Source organism: Euwallacea fornicatus, chromosome 38 (assembly GCF_040115645.1).
Source record: "Euwallacea fornicatus isolate EFF26 chromosome 38, ASM4011564v1, whole genome shotgun sequence".
NCBI lineage: Eukaryota > Metazoa > Arthropoda > Insecta > Coleoptera > Curculionidae > Euwallacea > Euwallacea fornicatus.
The window spans coordinates 1988028-2010201 of NC_089578.1; the positions used below are offsets into that span (position 1 = coordinate 1988028).

Sequence of the window (22174 nt, forward strand, 5' to 3'; positions counted from 1 at the left end):
CGTATTGCGTAAATATATAGATGTGTTTTGTGTTTTCGATAAGTTCATAGTAGCCACACCAGATCTTTGTACTTGAGATTGAAAATCTCTTAAATGATACTCTTAAAATTTGAAAATTGGTAAATTTTGGTTTAAGTTTTTTGATACCGAAGATTTTCTATTTAATTATAAAATTTTCCACATATTCGCGAGTCCTCTAAAATTTTCTCATTGTATTACTATTTGGAGCAACAATCATCTGATAGCGTTCTTCTATTTGATCGAACATGAGAATTTTCTTAATCAGAAAAGATATTTACGTACTTTTCAAAATTTACCAATTTCAATAGTTCAGTAATCTACCTCAAAAATGCTTTAAATTAATTTTTTCAAGTTGCTTTATAATCCTACATAAGTACCTGATTGCGATTTTTTTCAGAATTGTTAGTTATTTTTCAATTTCGAATTCATAAGTTTTATTAATCGTTGTAATATTTAATAAAATTCATAGCATACACGATTATGGTGGAACCACACATCAACAGACAGAGATGGTTCCGCACGAAAGTCCACCCTAAAATTTGACTCGACTCATGCGATGAATTTCTATATTTTACCAACTGTCCGTTAAAAAAAAATGTTTACAATTACCTGGAATCACAAAAAAAAAACAAATTATTATGAACGCTTTCGGACAGTGTCATAATTTTTCACAAAATTTGCTAACTTTCGTCTTCTGTCAGTGCTGATATAGCAGTACTACTCGTATTTAGCTATTATTTTAGTTATAAATTTACATATTATTTATTAAGACACCGATGGTGTTTCCCCCACCCTCCAGATGGTACCCAATTCTTCGCCTGTACCATAATAACTACCGGCATGGAAACGCCACACTTCGATGATTAACAAACTCGCATTCGCGGTGTCGATCATTTCGACTACAGTCGACGGGCCGTTGCTGAAATTTGAAGAACTGACATATATCCGGTGTTCGTTTCGACCCGCTAACGAATTGAGACTCTGTGGTATTTTTATCGTTTTTTTTTTTTTGTTTAAGTGATATGTGATTAAGGATATGGTGAGTAGTATGAAATGGAACTTAGGTAGATTTATACGATTTTTTAGTTTTTTATTATATTATCATTCAGGTAACGGAGCGATCCAAAAAAGAAAAACTTAATTTTCATTCATTTTATTTACTCATTAATTATACAAATTATTCATGTTCAGTAAGCCGAAAATAGTGTCCTTGTTAATCTTTCTTTCTGCAACATTATATGTAAGTAGTAGGTACGACTTTCACCCTTGTTCTCCATAACTAAAAACCCATGAACTACATTGTATTATCTTTCAATATCTTATGTTAAGAATAGTTATTGATACATGTGATATTCACACAGTTTCATTAGGAGACGCAATAAAACGGAACAATTCAAGTTGTCAATAGATTTGATTGCTTTGTTTCATAATTTTTATATTTATTTATATTAGTTAAACTGTTAATTTGAGTGTGAATTGATATTATCGAATCAAAAATTCAATCAAAAAAATATATATTCGAGTGATTATTGAGTTTCGAGTTTCTATGTACCTTTTCCGAATGTTCTTCAAAGTTTTCAAAACTGTTATTCTGTATTCATATTATTGTACAACATATCTGATGAGCAACACTAAAAATTTACATTTACTGAGAAGAAGCGTTAGTATATGAAAGGTAAAAAAGTACATGAAAAAAGGAAAATAAAAAATAAAACCACTATAAATAAATTGAAATATAAGCCGCTAACAATAACTTCAAGCATAACGAATTTAATAGAACTTGGAAAGAAAAAATGCAGAGTACGTCTAAGCAAAAAAAAAACAAATAAACTAAGAATCAGAGATAACGAGGAATAGAGTAGGTCCCTCTATAACACAATTGATACTTTCGATGTTATATATGTCCGTATTGTACGAATCTCTTAAATTATATGTACATTTACAGGGCCCTGCAATAGTGGATCACACTTGCTTAGCTTTTTTTTATCAATGAAATTAACATTTTTCTTTCTGCAGAATTACACAGTACATAAAGTGCATTTCCAGAAATTATGTGTTAAAGTAGAGGGTACCCTATAAAAGTATAATGATATACAACTTCGTTATTTTAAGTAAATTCTCTATTGTCTATTATTTTCGGACACCTCACATGAACTGAGGTTAAAATAACAAAAATTGAGTGGTTCAGGTATTAACTTTAATTTCTTCTATTGATGCATCTTCTCTAGATGAGCCATGGGGGTAATTTCAATGAAAACGATTTCAGTAAAAAAATAAAATTTTTCCACTACGTTTGCGTATCATTACCAATTCAACCCTAACTTCCGCAAGGCCGAAACATTCGCCGTAACCATTTCCTGTCGAAACAACCCAAACACGTTTCATTCGCTCTGCAGCTTTTAATGGTATCACCCCCAATATCTTTTGCCATTGACCTTATGTGCAGTCACTGCTTCATTGTCATGGTATGGTGGGCGAGTTAAATCAATATTGTTTAACATAAAAGTGGAATTCTGCGGGCATGCTACCTGAAAATTTAATATTCAGTTCTTGTTTCAGTGAACGTTAAATTGTGCACAAAAAATCGCTTCGTCGTAATCACTTGGGGCATAATATATTGACTCAGTGCCCAAATAAGTGGAGTAATTTAATTTCTGAGGAATAGAAACGGCATGCTACAAAGAAATCGCCTTTTCATTTACTACCAATTGATTCAGATATGAATAAAAAAAGTTGATTTCTTCGGTCAGAATATAGTAATTTGGATTTTATTCACTCACGTTGCGTAAAAAATAAGCGATCTAGAGAACTGAAACTCTCATTCCTTTTCGAATATTTAAATGGATGTTTTTTCACTTAATTACCAGCATTTTGTCGAAGTTTCTTCATGCCCATAATTGCATCTAACGACTTATTATTTTTTGGCCTAATTCAAGATTAAACCTGTTTAAACCCAATGTTCTTGATGAAGAATTAAAAGGAATCACAAACGTTAAAAAATTACTTAAACCGTGTAAATACTTTAAAACTAGATTAATCAATTAAAATATATATTTTCCTAATAAATCGAGCATTTTAAGCAATAAATATTTAAAGGCAGTAAATTTCATAAAACAAGCATAACACTATGCCATTTTTAATATAAATAACAGCATGTGCATGCTAGCAGTAAAAGCTTAATAGGAAAAAGAAGGAAATGAGTACCCATTTGCAATAACTCAAGGCATTAGCAGTTATCATTTTTTAGCCTTATTGATGGTTTAATATTAGTAATTTATTATGTACTTATATACCGAATCTAGTTTGCAACAAATTGCTTGATTTCACCGAACACAACTTAATGATATATTTGTCTTCAAAATGGGGACAATAACTAGTGGGACTGATGTTTTCCTCAAACTGCGAAAATGCTACCGAAACTAACCTATATGTATATTGCAGATAAATATGTACACTACCACTAATTTTTCAAGCTTCATTGCTGATTAAAAATCGAAAGGATCTGCTTTCAAATGCAGTAAATTTAATCAAAGTAAACTATTTTTAAATATTATCGAAAGTTAATTTAGATCCGCTCGATTAGGTCTCTATAGCTGTGTGAAACTTTAACTAATTTGTAATGCTTATTCTTACTCTAAATTATTTGATGGAAAGTACTCAGAGAAGAATACGGTGAACGAGATTCGCCTATGTTCACCGAAGATAATAACAGGTAATCAAACAATCAATGAGAACTAGGGCAAACTTGCAATGCAATAATTGCGGGGAACGGGTTTTATATGAAAACAAAAACGACTTTTATAAATTTCGAGTAAAGATAAGATATTCTTTTGTTGGATTAGTCTTGTTTCAGTTAATCGAAAATCCATTTTTTAAAAAACTATTAATAAAATTAGTAAGTAGAATTAGCTGAACGGTTTATTTTCAATAACATTTCTATGCAATATACAGGGTGTCCGAAAATAATATTTAAATATTTTGGAAGGTGATTCTAGAGATTAAAATAATTTAAAAGATGTTCTTATAAACATACCCCAAAGATGTTTCTTAAACGGGTGGGTGTCCCTTAAAGGGGGAACACTGAAAATTGTTTTTCTGCAATGTTTTCGAAAAGGTTTGCGTTAATATTGGGAAATTCGGTATACTATAATATGTTGGTATAAATAAACTTTTTTTGTATTAATAATTACACATTTTAGTCAGGGGCGTCATATACAGGAGGTCTGCAACGTAAATGTTGCGTTAACTTTTTTGTTTGTGACATTTCTTAATTTTTGAAATCAAATTACTCAATTACACATTTTTTTAAGTAAAGTTATTAAAAAATATATTGCTAACCGAGCAAATGCTCAATTAAATTGTTATGGCAAAATGCGACCAATCTCTTGGGTTCGAACAGTTTCAGGATAAAGTGAACAAAAATTGGGTTCAAAGTTTGGCAATAATTTCTGACAAATACGAAGGTGAGAACAATAATTACCCATCTCTTGGGACATATCTGATATTGCGGTAATGCGTTACTTAATTATTCAACCTTCTTCGGCCTTGCATGCACGACATTATTGCAAACTTATTTTTAACGGTATTGCATAAACGAGTGCAAAACTAAATGAGAAAACAATATGTCAATAAAACCACACTTAAACTTGTTAGACGCCTATTTCTTTTCGTTACGTAGTAACTTTCTAAGACTAATTTGCTAATTATTCCAATAATCCACGGTGAATTATCCTTAAGCAAAATACCTATCCATTTGTGATAGGTTCCCTACCAAAATGGAATTTCAGGATTTTACTTCTTGCCCACCGCAAAAAATATGTTTGCACTGTCCCAATGGAAATCAAATTTCGGCCTAGAATTGCTGTTTTAACTACAGAGAACTTCCGCAATCAATACGACGCCTATTAGAGAAGGTGTAATTTTAGGTCTTCCTTTTTTTAACACAACTAGGATTTTTTCATTTTATTTAAAGATAAAACTTAGCTGCTGGATTACACTTCTGACACCTGATTATAAAAATGTCACACGTCTAAAGCGGGGAAATAGTTCACATAGAATATCGTCATTGTCATGTTTTTGGACACTATGACGAAAATCAGTGCATCTATGAGATTTATAGACTCTTCCTCCGCCGTAAATTTTTTTCTACACGTAATTACAAAGATTAAGATCCTAAATTGTAGGTTTAATTAGACAGCAGAAGACATAAATTAAAAATTTCTCTAAAAACATTTGGAGACATGCGGATGTTCTGCCCCATTGCCCATCAGTGAAATCAATTTTATCTCGGGAACTAAAAAAGTACGATACCGACATATGTTTGAATGGCAAGAATCGTGATTACCGTGCATAAATCAAATGCAATTATTTTGATATCTCTTTTGCATAGCTTGAGGTCGCAATTAGACGTGATCTAGTTAAAACTAGTTTTGTGAAATTCTACAGATGTTTAATTTTAGATCTGAGTTGGTGTAAAGTAATGATCGTGATATGCAAATGATAATTTTGAAAGTTAATGCCTTAAAGGAACATATAAGGGTTCTTAAAATAAATAATAACAATAGGCGCAGATATTACGTAATACCAAAGAACAAGTCGTTGATCAATGAAAAGTATTACAAAATTTTCAAGTGTCGCGGTTTTGGCTCTTCAAGCTAAAAGCCCGATTAACTTAAAGAAATCATTACAGTAATTAGTTTTTGTGGTCAACGCGAATATTGATAATAATCACTGTAATATCGCATGTCAACTGTTAAAAATCTCCTTAGACCAATAAGTACCTGCGTGAGTATCATTACTCAAATGAACATATGCAATGCTATAAAAGTTGAAAAAAAATGTATGCGAAACTTCTGCATTCCTTGGGACGCTCATAACATTAGCTATAAAAGCGAAAGTTTTTGAAAACGTTGCCAGAACTCGATAATTAATTCTTCACACTTAACTAAAACAATCGGCTTATTAACGTAATGGGTTCAAATTAGAGGTATCATGAGGTACCAAGATGCTTCTTGAAACATGACATACAAAGCTATATTTACACAATTTTTTGATCTCCATGGTCAGTATTCGTAACAAATCTGGTCAACGTCCGAACTAAAACGGTTCCAGTGGTTCCACTTCATGGCCTATAACGGAAGGTTCCGTAATTGGTAAACAGTGCCATGAGAATTGTACTAAAATTTCGTACTTGTTGAAGTTTCTTATTCAAAAACAAATTTTAGTTTCCGTTTTTCTTTCAGATGGACCATACGTAACCCGCAATATCGAAAATGAAACACAACGAAGGACTTCGGACTGCAATTAAAAATACTCAAAGGACATTTAATGGTTTCTTTGTGAAAATTAAATTCAAATTAACTTCCAATGGACAAAGTAGCATTAGGTCTTTTTTAATGTTAACTGTCTTGATTTATGCCTTTAGTACAGTAGCGTCCAATCGGCCTCCCAGATTCCTGATCGATGGACAAACTGAAATTGTTTTAAGACTGAAAGAAGGGGAAGAGACACCTGTAGGTAGGAAAAATCCTATTTAAGACGTAAATTAAGAATCCTTTCTAGTACATATTGAGACGTTTCTTAAAAAAACATTACAAATTGAGACATGCAATAGAGATTGTGTAGGAGTTCCGTGACTTATTTTTGTCGTTTTTTTTTCATCATAAATGTGCAAAAAGAATGTACTCGATATTGGATGCCAAACTTTTAATGTGAATTAACAGAAAAATAAAAACCTCTTTTAATTTACATAGTGAGGAATATACTTTTTTTCTGCCTTACCTGCGCCTGTGATAGGTCAAGGTTGCAAATCCAAGTTTTTGTCTCGAAAATTATTTATCTCTGCAACAACATTATCAATACCAAGATTGACTTTTGGCTTGCTTAGCAATTGTAGAGCAAACATGTTTCTTATTTCACATTTTCGCTCGATGTCCTCTTGCACTTTGAAATCCAAATCAGTAAATTGTATTTTTAAAACTGCCCACTCAGATATAATACACAGCGTTTGTAAAAAATTTTGCAACACGTTTATAATTTTCATAAGCCTGATATATTTTCAAAATGTTTAAACACGTAGAATTTTATTTAAAAAAAGGCATTTAATGCATTATTTTCTATTTAAAATTTTTTCACCTCTATCCAGCTGTCTATGTATAGAACTGTAGGAGCTACTATAGAAATTTTATATGGATGATTTTTTTTTTCGTTTTAAAACATTGCTTACTGATTTTGCAAATATATGAAATTCGTCGGTAAATTTGCTGGTAGAAGGTATCGAATTTTTATCAATAGATAAAAGAATGTCATGTGTAACATGTGAAATGATATGAAACACACCTCTTCGTAAGTTCTTTTGCGATCTTCACGAAAATATTTTGCATCTAAAAAATTGTTTACATCGAAAATGATTTGGATTGTCTATATCTTATTGTGATTTTTTTCACTCTTTTTCAAAATGAAATAAGAATGCATTGTCTATCGAGGAAGCAAATATTAATATTCTTTGTCTTTATAGGATATGGATTTTCTCGTTTGTGTTATATTTTATTTTTTTAAGGAAACTATAGATGTAATTTTATTTGTTTTGATTATACATTTAATTTATTACTGAATTATCTTTAATTTAATACACCGCAATGGATAGTTTTCCATTTCAAAAATAAAAAGTTAGTTGAGATAGTTGGAAAAGGGTGAAAAATTTTGAACATCTAAAATAAAGCATTAAATGCCCTTTTTAAATAAAATTATAGGTGTTTAAGCATTTTTGTTTAATATAGGATTTATGAAACTTATAAACCTGTTGCAATACTTTTTATATGCGTTATATACAACTTTCTTGCCATTACACATTACACAAATGTTTAGGTTCCTAAATTGTGGCATGATGTTTGCATTCATATTACCCAATTCACTGTTGGCATTGATTACTCTCTAGCCCTCTACAACACCCCGTATAACAAATTCAAAGCCTGAAATGAATCCTTTCACTACTGTTTTTTTTTTTTTTTATAAATATCTAAACTAGATCACTTAAACAACTTAACGTAAGACCCGTTTAAAATTGCAGTACCTGGTCATTTCTGGGACAAAAACGGTAATGCCTAGTGAACCGCTTCAATGTCCTTCTTTATGTTAATGTATAAAATTCCTAATAGACTTTTATAAATCAGGGTGTTTGAACATTTATGTGAGCTATGTAAAGTGTGTTTACAATGAACCAATTAGTAATGAGCAACGGAATCTTGGATGTTAATGCTAATACGACGAAGTTTTAATTAATTTTGGCCAGTAAAATGAGTTATTTTCGTCTGTAAGTACACATTTGATGAAGACGACTATCTTAATTATGATTAAATTTAATACTAATTTGTACGCAATAGTAAATTCAGTTAGAGATAATTGCGATTTTGTTGTCCTTTCGTGTGATTAGAAGCTACCACATATTAGTCTTCTTAAGTTTCGAGTCAAATTTCTATCGCCATAGAGATATCTAAGAAATAAAGTTACTGTGCATAAAATGCAATTAATCGAAGATAGGAAAAGATTCTAGCACAAACCAAGCAACAAACAGATTTCGAGTATTTAACGAGTCTCTAATTTTGTCGGAGCTTGGCAACTTCCTTGTATTTCGTCAAGATCGCAATTGAAAACGTTACTATTTATAATCCTGCACCTACTAAATTTATTACTGAAGATCATTTCTATGCACCCACCGCTACAAAAAATGTTTGCCTGGAAGCGGTCGTCGTTGATTTCAATTGAAAATAACAGAATGATTCTACTGTAACATGGTCAAGATCAAATCTTAGGAACACTGGATACACGAACCAATTATGTAAAATATCTCCAGAGTAACATACAATGTTCGTAGATCACCCTTGCGATCAATTTATATTCAGAAGCCATCACTCTAAATATAATAAGAAACGTAAGTCATCAAACGAAACGGTGACACACAAATCGAAAGGGTCAACGAAATGAAGCATTAACAGACACTTAGCAACGAATAAAACATGAGCCATTGTGTGATCAATCAAGCGTACAACACTCTAAACTGTCTTATAAAATTCTTCTTATTCCTTATATAACACCTTTTTAACCGAATATGTATACCGGTTTTCTGATTATTACCTGTTCAGATCTCATTAGATACAAAAGGAGAAACTACTCACCAAAGTTAATTTTTTTTCATAGATATTAAACTGTGGCAAACAGTAAAAATTGGCATTTTCGTATAACTAATCCAATATTAAACGTAAATCGTTACTTTGCAAAAACCCCTTAAAATCTTCTAAATAGAATTTTTATGTCTATTCTCAGGAACCCTACTTTATAAACTTAGAGGCCATGACGCAGACGGCGATGGTCTCACGTTTGGAGTGAAATCTACCCTTGAAAGTGATGTTATCATCGTTGACAGTACATCGAACACTGAGGCCAACGTTTATTTAAATAAATTGCTCGATAGAGAGGTGAGTCGCGGAGTATTCTTGAATGAATCAAAGGAAATATTTTAAACCTTTAGGAAAAAGACGAGTATGCCTTAGTGCTGACTCTAACAGACGGCCATTTGGGGCAAGGAAACTACGTCACTCAAAGTTTGCTCATTTTGGTAGAAGATGTTAACGACAATACCCCGGTCTTCAAAACACATCAAAGCTCTATTATGCTTCGTGAAGATGCCTTTACAGGTGAGTACATCATCAAAATGCGTTCCTTGAACTCATTTTTTATATATGAATAGGAATCATTGCTCAACTAGAGGCGACTGATGCAGATGAAGGGCCTTATGGTCAAGTAGTCTACCACCCAGCTCCAGATGTGGATAAAAGTTTGTTTAGTGTCAGCACAATTGGGGAGAAAGCTGTTGTTAAACTTATAGGTACTGTATAATAAAATCGTACTGACAGGTGTCCTAAGTCTAATTCACCAGGGAGTTTGGACTACGAAAAACAAACTGCTCATCAAGTGAAAGTTTTAGCAATAGATAGAGCTAAAGAGGGGCTCATAAATACTGGAACTGCAGTAATTTTGGTCAGGGTCCAGGATGTGGAAGATAGACCTCCTGAGTTTGTGAGAGTTACCCCTGTTGCCAGAATTGCAGAGAACAGCCTCGTAGGCTCAGTAGTACTACAAGGTGAAGACAAAATACAGTACATGCCTACTTTAATTTTTAATTTGATTTGAAAGTGCAGTGTTTCACTTTCGATTATTGCAATGTTGTGTTTCACTTCTTCAAATCTTCAGAAAATAAAATTTTCAGTTGTTGCCATTGACGGTGATAGAGATATTAACAACAAAATTCACTACTCCCTCTCCACTAATAACATCGATCAAAGGGGGGATCTTTTCAAGATAGAGACAGATACAGGGAGAGTAGTCACTGCCTCAATTCTTGATCGAGAGGCTTTAGGATTTGGATCAGGTTCTTACATCTTACAAGTCACAGTAAGATTTGTTCGCGCGTTTTATATGGGGTTTAATGTACCTTTTCTTTGAGGCTACTGAGGTTGGCAGTCATCAAAAACCACCACCTTATGCCACAACTGAAGTCACAGTGATGATAACCGATGTCAATGACGAAACACCTACTTTTAAGTCCAATATGTATGAATGTGAAATTGCGGAAAATGCCCCTAAAAACACCCCTCTTACTTTTATTGGAAATTCAATTCCTGAAATATTTGACTATGATCAGGTAATTAATGTTTTCAAATACTATCCACCATTGTCTATAACTTTCAAGTTTTTTTTTTATTATAGGGCATAAATGGCACCTTTGAAATGTATATAAAATATAGCCATGATATCTTTGAAATATCACCAATGAGAGCTACTAACGAAGCCACGTTTACTCTTAAAGTGAAAAATAGTTCTTATCTAGATTACGAAAAAATTAAAGTAATTAATTTTACCATTGTTGCCAAAGAGGTAAATTTCCGACACCCTATTAACTGTATTCACAAAAACATTATTAACTAGGTGGTGGAAGTCAATCCTAAATTCAGCGAAGCCTCAGTGATCGTCAGAATTTTAGACCGAAATGATAATTATCCAGAATTCACTAAGAACTCCTATGAAGTCTGGGTTCCAGAAAACTGTGAAGCTGGCACAACTGTAGCGTGGGTGCAGGCATTGGATGACGATTCTGGAACTTACGGAACAATGGGTGTTAGGTACACCAACATCGCTGGAAGTATTGCATACTTGTAAGTTTAAATTATCTGAAATTCTTGTTGATTATTTAAATACGCCTCTAGATTAAACATTCATCCAGTTTCCGGCATAATAACAGTTAAAACCCCTGGAGGTCCTTCGTGGGATCGAGAGCAGGTTTCCAGACATTTTCTCACAGTAGAAGCCAGAGATGATTTGGGCAATGGAAATAGGAATTCGGTGCAATTGACAATAAATCTTGAAGATGTTAACGACAACAGCCCCATTTTTGTCCAAAACAAATATGAAGCTAGAATTCTGGAAAATGCCCCCAATTTTCAAATTTATTTGAAAGTTGAGGCCAGAGATGCAGATTTAAACGGTAGTAGTAACATTTGAATTTTTTTTATAATGCTATTTGTTTTTCAGGAACCAAAAACAGTGAAATTGAATATCTCCTTATGGGGGAACTGCACCAAAACTTCACTATAAGTGCTAAAACTGGAGTGATAATTCCGAAACAACCGATAGACTTTGAATGCATTGAAGGGCCTGAAGAAGAGAACGTAAGGATTTTGTATCTTACAGTTAGAGCTAGAGATATGGGCAGTCCTAGTTTATTTAGGTAAAGTTATTTATATTTTTAAATGCATTCTTATGAAAAATAGATTTTTTTGATGCAGCGAATCATCTTTGTTGGTATATGTAGAAGACGTGAACGATAATCCTCCAATATTTGAATACTACTTCTATAATACCAGTATTCATGAAAACATCGATGGAGGAACTCCCATAATGCAAGTAAGTTTTCCTACAAAATTTATAATATATCTACCTAGTAACATACAATTATTGGAACAAGCGATCTTCAGTGCTTCTGTGTGACGGTTTATCAACTTGCAAAATCCGCAAACATTTTTTGATAAAGCGAATTTTTGTATTTTCAACTGACGGTAAGTGCTACACCATTTACGACAGGAATTACTGCTTTAGTGTTAAGAATTCTCAAATGCTTTTCTAGATTTGACATTGGATCTTATATAAAATAAAGTAACTTTCGTGTTTTCCGGCATTAATCAATGTCTAATTTATTTTAAAGCTTTCTCAATTATTAGTTCTCGGGGGACCGAAATTGCAGTGCCCAAAGCACCACGATTTCTTCTGACAGTATATCCTATCTCAATTTCGATATTCTTGGCACCACTCTGCAAAGAGGTGGGCATCCCTGTGGTTTTAGAGTATGAAGTTTGGTTTCATTTTACAAACAATTCATGTGCCGTAATTGTAAGCTGTCTTCTAGCTTTTAAACCTAAAAATCGAACTCGAGCTGCAGTTGTAATAGACGTAAGTTCAAGATGTTGGTTGGCCAGAATTTCAGTTTGCTCGAAACGTCGTCGCAATAATCGATTGATAATACTTTGGGAAATACTCATGCGCTCAGCTACTTCAATTTGCCCTAAACCAGTTTGAAAAAAGCCTAGCTTTGGATTAATCTAATCCACAGTTAATTGTAGGCATTCCATAATAAATCGCAGTATTTTCAAAGTACCTGCTAAACACTAATTGTTATCGATTAAATTAAATTGAATCAACCTGATAACTTAGCAGTCTGCAAAATTCGAATTTTTTTATATTCGCAAGAAAATTATTTATTCAGTTTTGAATTTTTTCAATCAAATGATATATGGATGACAAATGACAATGGAATATGTATATAGAGCGAGGACTTGCACTAATATATTATATTATAAACTACATTTGAAATTATTTATTTTGTGTTTATTGATTTTTAAATAAATATCCTTAGACTTTTTCGATGTGTGTGTGCGTGTGTGTAACCCTCCTTCCCCCGTGGGAAACTTTGATACTATATCAACTGAGCACAAATGGCTTAGGTTGGTAGTCCTAAATTATGGCTTCTAAACAAATTGCGAATGTTTGAAACGAAGATGAGTTTAGTGTAAAGTCAATTCGAAGTGACACTGTTCTATCTCAGTGCGAAAATAAACAAAAAAAAATTAGGTATCACCCTTGAAGTTTCTGAATACTACTTATGAGATTTTTTTTGAATGATTTCCAAGAATCCTATTTTTTTCAGGTCCAGGCCTTCGATTACGACGGTTCCTCTCCAAACAATCACATCGTGTACCGAATTCAACAGGGTGCCTTTGACAAATTCATCATCGATTCCGAAACAGGTAGATAAATCAATCACTCCTGAGGAGTTTGTTTTGGACATACCAAAACTTTCTCCAATTCTCCAGGAGTTATCTCAACGGCGCTTGGGGCAAACTTAGATCCAGACCTTACGCAACCCAGAAAAACCATTTATCCTTTAAAAGTATTAGCTCTGGACGGAGGACAGGGGGAGAATCAGTTGCACGCTATTGTAACTGTAGAAATTACTATTTTAGATATTAATAATAAAAATCCTGAAATATTCGGAGTGGAAGACGTAGAAGTGCCTGAGAATATCCCTGTAAGTTAAATTATGAATTATATAGTATAGAAGTACTTTACAAAGTATTTCTTTTAGGTTGGAACAGTAGTTGCAAAAGTGAAAGCCAGAGATTTGGACGACAATTCAAATGTAACTTATTTTGTAGATAGAGATTTTTGTAAGGCGGTAAATGAGCGGGGTTTGCCTTCGAAGGATGAAAATGCAGATTGTCTAACATATTTCGCAATTAATCCCTTTAGTGGGGAACTCACCGTGACAAGACACATTGATAGGGAAGAAATCGAATTATTCAATTTAGGGATTAGAGTACGAGACGTTAATTCTCAAACTGGAGAGCAAATGGATTCTGGTGAAGGCAAATATAAATGATAAAAAAAATCTCTTGAAAGAACGTCATTTACAGCCACATTAAAAATCAAAATAAGCGATATCAACGATAATAGTCCAAAATTTACGGAGGCTTTCTACAGATTTTCCATTCCCGAGAATAGCAAAAATGGAGTTCTTATTGGAAGTATCAAAGCTAACGACGCAGACCTAAATAAAACTATTACGTATCTCCTTGATAAAAGGCAAAAGTTTGTGAATATGGTGCATTTGGATGACACCACTGGGGACATTGTGGTAGCTAGCAGGCTTGACAGGGAGGCTAATGAATGGATAAATCTTACTGTAATTTATTGAAATTTAATGAAAAAAATTTAATGCATAATATTTTTAATAACTACAATTAAAGGTTAAAGCTATGGATTCGGGGGTCCCTCCTCGATCTTCCAGAGTGGACGTTTTTATCCAAATCCTAGACGAAAACGACAACGGCCCAATATTTGCTCACGAACCCACAGCTTTGATGATTCCAGAAAATATTCCCGCAGGTTCATTTAACGTCGACTATCGTCAAAACAATCCTTCTGAAAATCTCCTTTCAGGTAGCAAAATAACAACCATAAACGCCACAGATGAGGACTCAGGAGAATTTGGCAAAATTACCTTTATCCTTGACAGATTGTCTTCTCAAGGCAAATTTTCCATCGAAGCTGATACGGGTATTCTCAGGGTGGCAGAAAAACTAGATAGAGAGGAAAGAGAGAATTATTTGCTTATCATAGAAGCTTGGGACAACTATCAGTATGGTTTCAACAATGGGGAGACCAGGAACGCTTTTAAGCACCTCAAGTGAGTTTTTTAATGTAATTTTTTAACTTTCATTAATACACGAGTGGCTGCAGTGTAACAATTTTGGATGTAAATGACAATAAACCAGAATTATTCGTGGATTCTGCTTGTGTGAATATTACTGAATTCCACGAAGCCAGGCAGCCAATCACAATCGTTCGCGCCTCAGATAAGGATGATCCCAAGACCTCTAATGGACAGGTAATTCTCTGCACATCTCCCTTAGGAATTTTTGGCCTAAAGAAGTAGGATCAAAACAGGTGATAATCGACATTGCTGACGGCAATCGCCGAGATCTCTTTGACTTGTATCAAAACAGTGAATGGAGCGCCCAAATCCGTACAACGAAATCGTTGAGGGGAAGGCATGGGAACTATACTCTCACAATCCGAGCCCAAGATTTAGGGAAGCCCAGTTTCTACGTTGAAGAACCATTACATATCTGTGTTATGGACTACAATGATCATACTCCAGTGTTCATTGCACCTCCTCATAATTCTACTCTGAGGGTTCCAGAGGTATGGCTTTCTGTCTTTTAAAAGATTTTTGGGAAAGAAATATCTTTTAGAATGCTACAGTGGGAAGTGCATTAATTCAAATCGAGGCCACAGATGAAGACGTGGGGTTAAATGGGGAGGTGAGGTATCGATTGAAAGCGGATCCTGCTGGGCATTGGAGAACTTTCAATCTACATCCAAGTACTGGGATTTTAGAGCTAAGATTGCCATTGAGCAGGAAAAGACAGAAGATATATGATGTAAGTAAATAATGAAATTTCTAATTCTTTTTGAGATCATTTTTTTCTATTCACATCTCTAAAGAGTAATTGACACTGCAATTTATAAAGCAGAAGATCTATTTGGATTAAAATCTTGTAGATGTATTTGTTAAGAGACCAAAATTACTTAAATCTATAAAAGCGTTCACTAGAAATACCAATTTTAAATATAAGCTTTTTAAAGTTATATCTTTGTAACAAAGGCAAATTTTTTACAAAAAATCGTCATCTACACGTTAGGTCGGGTATTGCTGGGACTATCGTCGTGCATCTTTTAAGTTACCAACAAAATTAAAATTTTCTTCCAGATTAGAGTGGAGGCTTACGACATGGGCATTCCAACATCTCTTATATCCGATCTTGATCTCACAGTATATGTTACTGACATAAACGGTTATCAACCGCAATTCCTTCAAGACGAATTCATCGTAGAATTCACAGGTAAGAAAAAAAGCGTAGTCTTAAATTTTAAACCACAGAACAGAATGAATTAAAGAGTGAAGAGAAGATGATTTTGATTGTAAAACACGCCAATTTGCCTAAGTTAATGGTTGTATTGATAGAAAATCAAAGTGCTGGAATTGAAGGGAGAGTTCTCCCCGACACCGTGGATCGGGATGAATTGGAATATGAAAGCACCCCTGCCCCGATTTGTTATTTCTTAGTAGGGGGAAATGAGAACGGATTGTTTAATTTGCACCCGATAGATCACACTTTATACGTACGTTTCGTTTAATTACAAAAAAGAACAAATTTAAAGTGAAAAAATCATTAGGTCACAAAGCCTTTAGATAGAGAAGAAAGCGACGTCCATTTGCTGTTAGTCAAAGCCACTGAGGACTGCACTTATCCTCCAGAGCCTCAAAACTTCTTCGATTCCAACGACGATACCCAACTAAAGATTATAGTTAAAGTTCTCGACGTTAACGACAATTCACCTAAATTTATCAGAAGAGTATTCACTGGTAAAGTCACGCTCATCAAATTAAAAATCAATCGCTAAATTTCATATTGCAGGGGGTGTGAGTACTGCCACAGCTTTTGGAACCAAATTTATGTCAATTAAGGCGCAAGACGCAGATGCAGGCAAAAACGCTATAATTTCGTATTTTATCGTGGGACGAGTGCAAATGACCCTCACTGAAGGTCTGGATAATCTAAAAAGGGTACCATTTTTGGTGGAAAAAGAAACAGGAGCTATTCAGCTCAACTTTGATCCACAGCAAGGCATGAAAGGCTATTTTGACTTCATGGTGTTAGCAAATGACACAGGAGGGCTCAGAGACACTGCGAGGGTATTCATTTATTTACTCAGGGAAGATCAAAGAGTTCGATTTGTACTCAGACAACATGCACCTGATTTAAGGAATCGAATTGAAGTTTTCCGAGAGTAAGTAGAATAAAAAAGAAGCGAATAAAGCTCGAAAGGGTTTTCCAGGGTTTTAGGAAATGTTACCGGAGCCATAGTGAATGTTGATGAATTTCGAATTCATGCCAATCATGACGGGAGTGTGGACAAAACTAGAACTGATTTGTATCTGCATTTGGTTAACAGGAAGGATAACTCTATACTTGAAGTTGCCGACGTGCTTAAGTTGGTGGATCAGAACACTGAGAAATTAGATGATTTATTTAAGGTAGTAAACATTTAAAATAATGAATTCATTGACAATCGAAAAATTTACAGAATTTCAACGTTTTGGATACACAACCAGGTGGTAGTCTAGCACTCCAGGCTCAAATTCAGGCAACCGGAACCACTTTCTGGCTTACCGCCACTTCTCTATTTCTCTTCCTCTTACTCCTTCTCATTCTAGCCCTCTTCATAACTCAGCGTCATGCCTATCAAAGGAAGTTGAAGGCAGCGACAGCAACTGCTTATGGTGATCTCTAACTTCGTTTTCTTGGCGCAAGAAAGAAGAATTATTGTCGTTTTAGTACGTGCAGACTCAGAAATTGACGGCAGGGGATTGAGCATTCTCAGTGGTAGAGTTCCCAATACGAACAAACACAGTATGGAGGGAAGCAACCCGATTTGGTTGAAAGCTTACGAAAACGAATGGTACAAGGGAGTCGATGATCTAAGGTAAAATTCGTATATTGGTGAGTGAGGTTAACCCTAAAACTGCACACTGGATATCTATTAATCCCCGACACAAATGTTATGCAAAATTACTACAAGCTGCCAATTTTATAAAATTAAATTTACTCATTGTTCTGCGATAAAACGTAATCGGTTGAGTCACGCAGACCTTAGTGTGCAGTTCCAGGGTTAAAACACATCTACATATCTTTTTTTCTGTTCTAGCAACACATCTGATCCTGATTCTTTAGACGAGAACGTAGTCTGTAGCGGAGAAGCTTCAGAATCAATTGAACATATTCCCCATGATGAAACTAATGTGTCCCAGGAACAATATGTGAGGCAAAATTTTTATCAATGTCTTCCAGTTCCAGTTCCGCAGCCTCGTAAGCTCGAAACTACCGAATTATGATTCTCAGTTAATGTCAAGAATAAGTTCAAAGTGGGTATATATGAACGACCGATGAATGATTTATTTGAGAAAGATTCGTTAGCCTTAATAATTAGGATTCAAGCATCGGTCGTGGATGTTTAAAATGTGCAATATGTTTTGAATTCGTAGGATTAAGATTCGCCATTTGATGTAAGTGTAGGCTTTACTTTGTTGTAAGTATTGTAAAATAAATTTGCATGATTGTACCACCTTAGTTAATAGATGATTGGTAAGTAACCCAAAAGAAAAAAAAATGTAGTATAGTATGAAGAAATTCCCAAGTTGCATGGATGACGGTATAATCAGCCTCTACCAATGTGCAACTTAAATATGACGTATTAAACCAACGTTAATGTTGTAACATTAAATAAGTCTGTGTACAGGGAGCTCACAAGAACCGTTTTGATGGTAACAGATCAAATAAACAGGTAGATATATTCAAACAATTTTTTGAAAAAATAATTCTTGCTCTGAGAGACTCCACTCGTGGAGCGTTTGTTTATTGCCTAGTTACAAATTTTCCATCGTAACATAGGTATTTAGATCAGTTGGGAAAATAATAGGTGACAATAACTTCCATCAACAGGTAAATAAAATCCAGGTGAGTTCAGTTAAGGGGCTTAATATTAATTATTATTTTATATAATTAATATTAAGTTATAATAATTATCATCAAACGTTGTGCATTTGTTTGACGATCCAATGTATATTAACATGCACTTAACATTTTCCAGTGGACGCGGCCGATTATGTAAACACTTTTTTTTTGCCCCTGATAATGTGAACTTTTTATACTCGTTAATGTGAAATTTTTACACTCGATAAACTAAATAATGTCTACGCTTGGTAACGCAAACAATGTGTGTACGCTCGACAATGTAAACTCTAACATTTAACTTAACACTTATGTTTATGATATTGCCGTAAAACAATAACAGTCCTTTTATAAAGACCACGTCATTTTCGTTGAGTGTCGATTCATCACTGCAATTCGAGTTTATTCACAGCTTGCCTCTCTTTTCAGCACAAAAACCACAGCCAAAAAATGTGTGAAAAAGATTCTATTACTCGATAGTATCAATATCGTTTAAAGATTTCAAAATGCACCGTCGTCCTGAATTTTGGCGAAAGCGACCGTCGGAAGAAATTGCGATTCCACCTCTTCCAACTGAGCCAAAACTGAGGTATGTACCGTTAACATAGGTCTAAGGTTTTCAATCGAAATTTAGGGAAGTAAAATGTAAAATACGATTTTCTCGAATTTCAAGCGTCAACCGCGAGCGGCTTCGGTTTGAAGAGCCAAAATCATTTGTAATCGATGGCTCTTCCAAGGGCAACTTTAGTGGCTTCTAAGATGTTTCTGTTTTGAGTCTAGACTACATCATGCACAAGCGTGTTATTAATCAATAACAATTACGAATACTTAAAAATTTTCGGAATATCGTCATCGGTAATTTTAAGAGTTTTTTTACTTTTGGAAGTTTGTTTTATTATTAAATCGAACAACGAATATTTTTCTAATTTTTCTTTAAGAGTTGTTGATTTTACGTGAGTAGCGCCTTTTGTGAACACTACCAGAGTTGTTTTCACGGTAACTATTCGAAAATGTCGAATGACAATTATGACTCTCGCGTGTCAGTAATCGAATCGCAAAAATTCATCATTTGTTTTTATTAACAGAAAAGTTGAAATTAACTTGAAGTTTTAGATTTGAAATAAAAATATAATCTCATTTAAAACTGAGAAGCAAAAAATAAAAAAGAGTATCATCCCGGTCGATTAAAAGAATATCTATAGAACCAAGAAAGAGGAGGTAAGAAAAAAGAAAACTCATTCCTAGAGGATCTTCCAACGATTCCTCGTTTACAAAATGTAGACTCCCGTATTCCCGAAATTTGTGAACTAATAATAAAATTTCCCTTCCTCCCAACGCAATCAAAACTTATCACTGATGTTGTCCTAAAGTAGAAGACCTTTCCTAGAGGACTACATTATTTTTATCGACTGTTTCCCTTCAATTGGAATTTACCCAATACTATTCCTCTGTTTTTAGTACAGAAACCACAGTCAAAACATGTGCAACTGAAGCATTCCACCCCAACGAAGTGAAAAGAATTCTACTATCCACTAGAGCAAGCAACTATCATTATTCTTCAGAGTCTTCGAGATATAGCATTGGATGGGTGCTCAATTTCTTGGATGGTGGAGAAAGTAGGGCTTTTCCACGGCTTCACGGTCTTTACCAAGGTACGTACAGTCAACTTTGGTCCATCATTTTTAATTGTAAATTAGGATAAGTAAAATTGGACTTTCTTGCGTTTCAAGCGTCAACCGTGAGCACCTCCGATTTGAGGAGCCAAAACCATTTGTAAATATTGGCTCTTACGCAGGCAACTCCAGCGGTTTCTAGCATTTCTTTTTTGTGTAAGTGTAGAGTACATTAAGCACAAGCGCGTTATTAATAACAATCACGAAATCTTGACAATTGGCGGAGTAGGTTTTGTTCGGGAAAGATGGTGACACGACGGTAAGGTGGACAGTGGTTTTGTCGTCGTCATCATCATTACAAATATCAACGACGATCAGAACGTAATAAATTGTACACGATCGTTTTTTCGTCAAAACTCCGACTTCTTTTTTCCGATCAATTTGTCTGTATTTTTAAAATAACAATATTTGTCGAGTCCTTACCGGTGGTATAAAGTGTTTCGGCCCGGAAGCATCGAAAGTTTATTCGGGCGAGGACAATATTATAATTTACCAAATAGCACTTTTTAAACCGAAACGCGAAAATTTATTTAAAATGTACGTTTCAAAACGAAAACGTTTTGTCATTAATTACAATTGAAAAGCGTTCATCTCGTGCCAGTCGTCGACGGAGAGAATATAATTCTCTTAACTAGGAGAAGGTGAGAACGAAAACAAAAACCCATTGCCATTTGAATTTCTAGCGATTTCTCTTTATCGGTTATTTTAAGAGTTCATTAAATTTTTTTTTGTTGGATAGTTTGTTTCATTTCTAAAACGAACAACGGATATTTTTCCTTTATCTAAGAGTTATCGATTTTTTTTTCTTGTGTGGCGCCATCTATTAACTTCGATTTCTACTCCAACCAAATTACAGTTTCCTTCCTTATTTCACACCCGCCATCTACCGTCTAGAGGCAGAATCTTTTACAGATTTCTTCCCATCAAAATTACAGTTCCCTTCCTTGTTCTACATGCGTCATCTACCGTCCAGGGGAAGAACCTTTTACAGATTTCTTCCCCGCCCAATTACAACTTTCCCCACTTGATTTTTCACCCCTTTTTTTATCACCTGCTTACCCATAGGCGTAGGAGACGCATTTAGGACGGCCCGCGCTCCTTCAGAACCACCCCCATCACCCCAAAAACAGGCATACGGAAGGATTAATTTGGAAAAAAACCTATGAACTACACCACTAAACATACTAGAACATATCGAATGACAATTAAGACATTCCTTGTCAACAATCGAACCGCGAAAGTTCGTTTTGTGTTTTCATTAACAGAAAAGTGGGAATTAACTTAAAATTTTAAATTTGAAATAGAAATATAATCTCATTTAAAATTGAGAAGCAATAAATAAGAAAAGGTATCGTCCCTGTGGATTGAAAGACCATCTACGGAACCGAGAAAGAAGAGGTAAGAAAAAAAAAGGAAACCCGTTCCTAGAGGATCTTCCAAGAAGTCCTGTTTTGCAAAGTATAGGCTCCTCTATTCCCGAAATATGAGAACTAATACTAAAATTTCCCTTCCTTCTAACGCACTAAAAACTTATCATTGACATTATCCTAAAGTAAAAGACTTTTCGTAGAGGACTACATTAGTTTCATCGACTGTTCCCTTGCAATTGGAATTTACCCAAAACTATTCCTCTGTTTTTAGTACAGAAACCACAGTCAAAACATGTGCAACTGAAGCGTTCCACCCCGACGAAGCGAAAAGAATTCTACTACCCACCACAGCAAGCAACTATCATGATCCTTCAGAGTCTTCGAGATATAGCATCGGTTGGATCCTCAATTTCTGGGATGGTCGAGA

At 34.4% G+C, this 22174-nt stretch overlaps 1 protein-coding gene across 2 annotated transcripts; it reads left to right on the top strand.

Annotated features, from left to right (window-relative positions):
- Positions 1-3520: 3520 nt before the first annotated feature.
- On the top strand, positions 3521-21113 carry Cad88C (cadherin-88C). Of its 2 annotated transcripts, none has more exons than XM_066301078.1 (32): positions 3521-3733; positions 6264-6537; positions 9343-9494; positions 9548-9713; positions 9767-9904; positions 9956-10159; positions 10286-10470; positions 10523-10720; positions 10786-10953; positions 11005-11231; positions 11283-11560; positions 11608-11803; positions 11862-11979; positions 13277-13376; positions 13443-13657; positions 13715-13988; positions 14043-14311; positions 14376-14514; positions 14569-14815; positions 14869-15016; positions 15076-15333; positions 15384-15572; positions 15902-16034; positions 16157-16314; positions 16369-16558; positions 16611-16983; positions 17032-17230; positions 17281-17476; positions 17541-17679; positions 17902-18710; positions 19134-19293; positions 20163-21113. In XM_066301078.1, the coding sequence occupies exons 2-30, from the start codon at positions 6294-6296 to the stop codon at positions 18086-18088; spliced, it is 5688 nt and encodes a 1895-aa protein (XP_066157175.1). In that variant the 5' UTR covers positions 3521-3733; positions 6264-6293; the 3' UTR covers positions 18089-18710; positions 19134-19293; positions 20163-21113. The 2 variants fall into 2 exon arrangements, with proteins under 2 accessions (XP_066157175.1, XP_066157174.1); XM_066301077.1 differs by having other exon boundaries at positions 3522-3733; positions 17532-17679.
- Positions 21114-22174: the final 1061 nt, after the last annotated feature.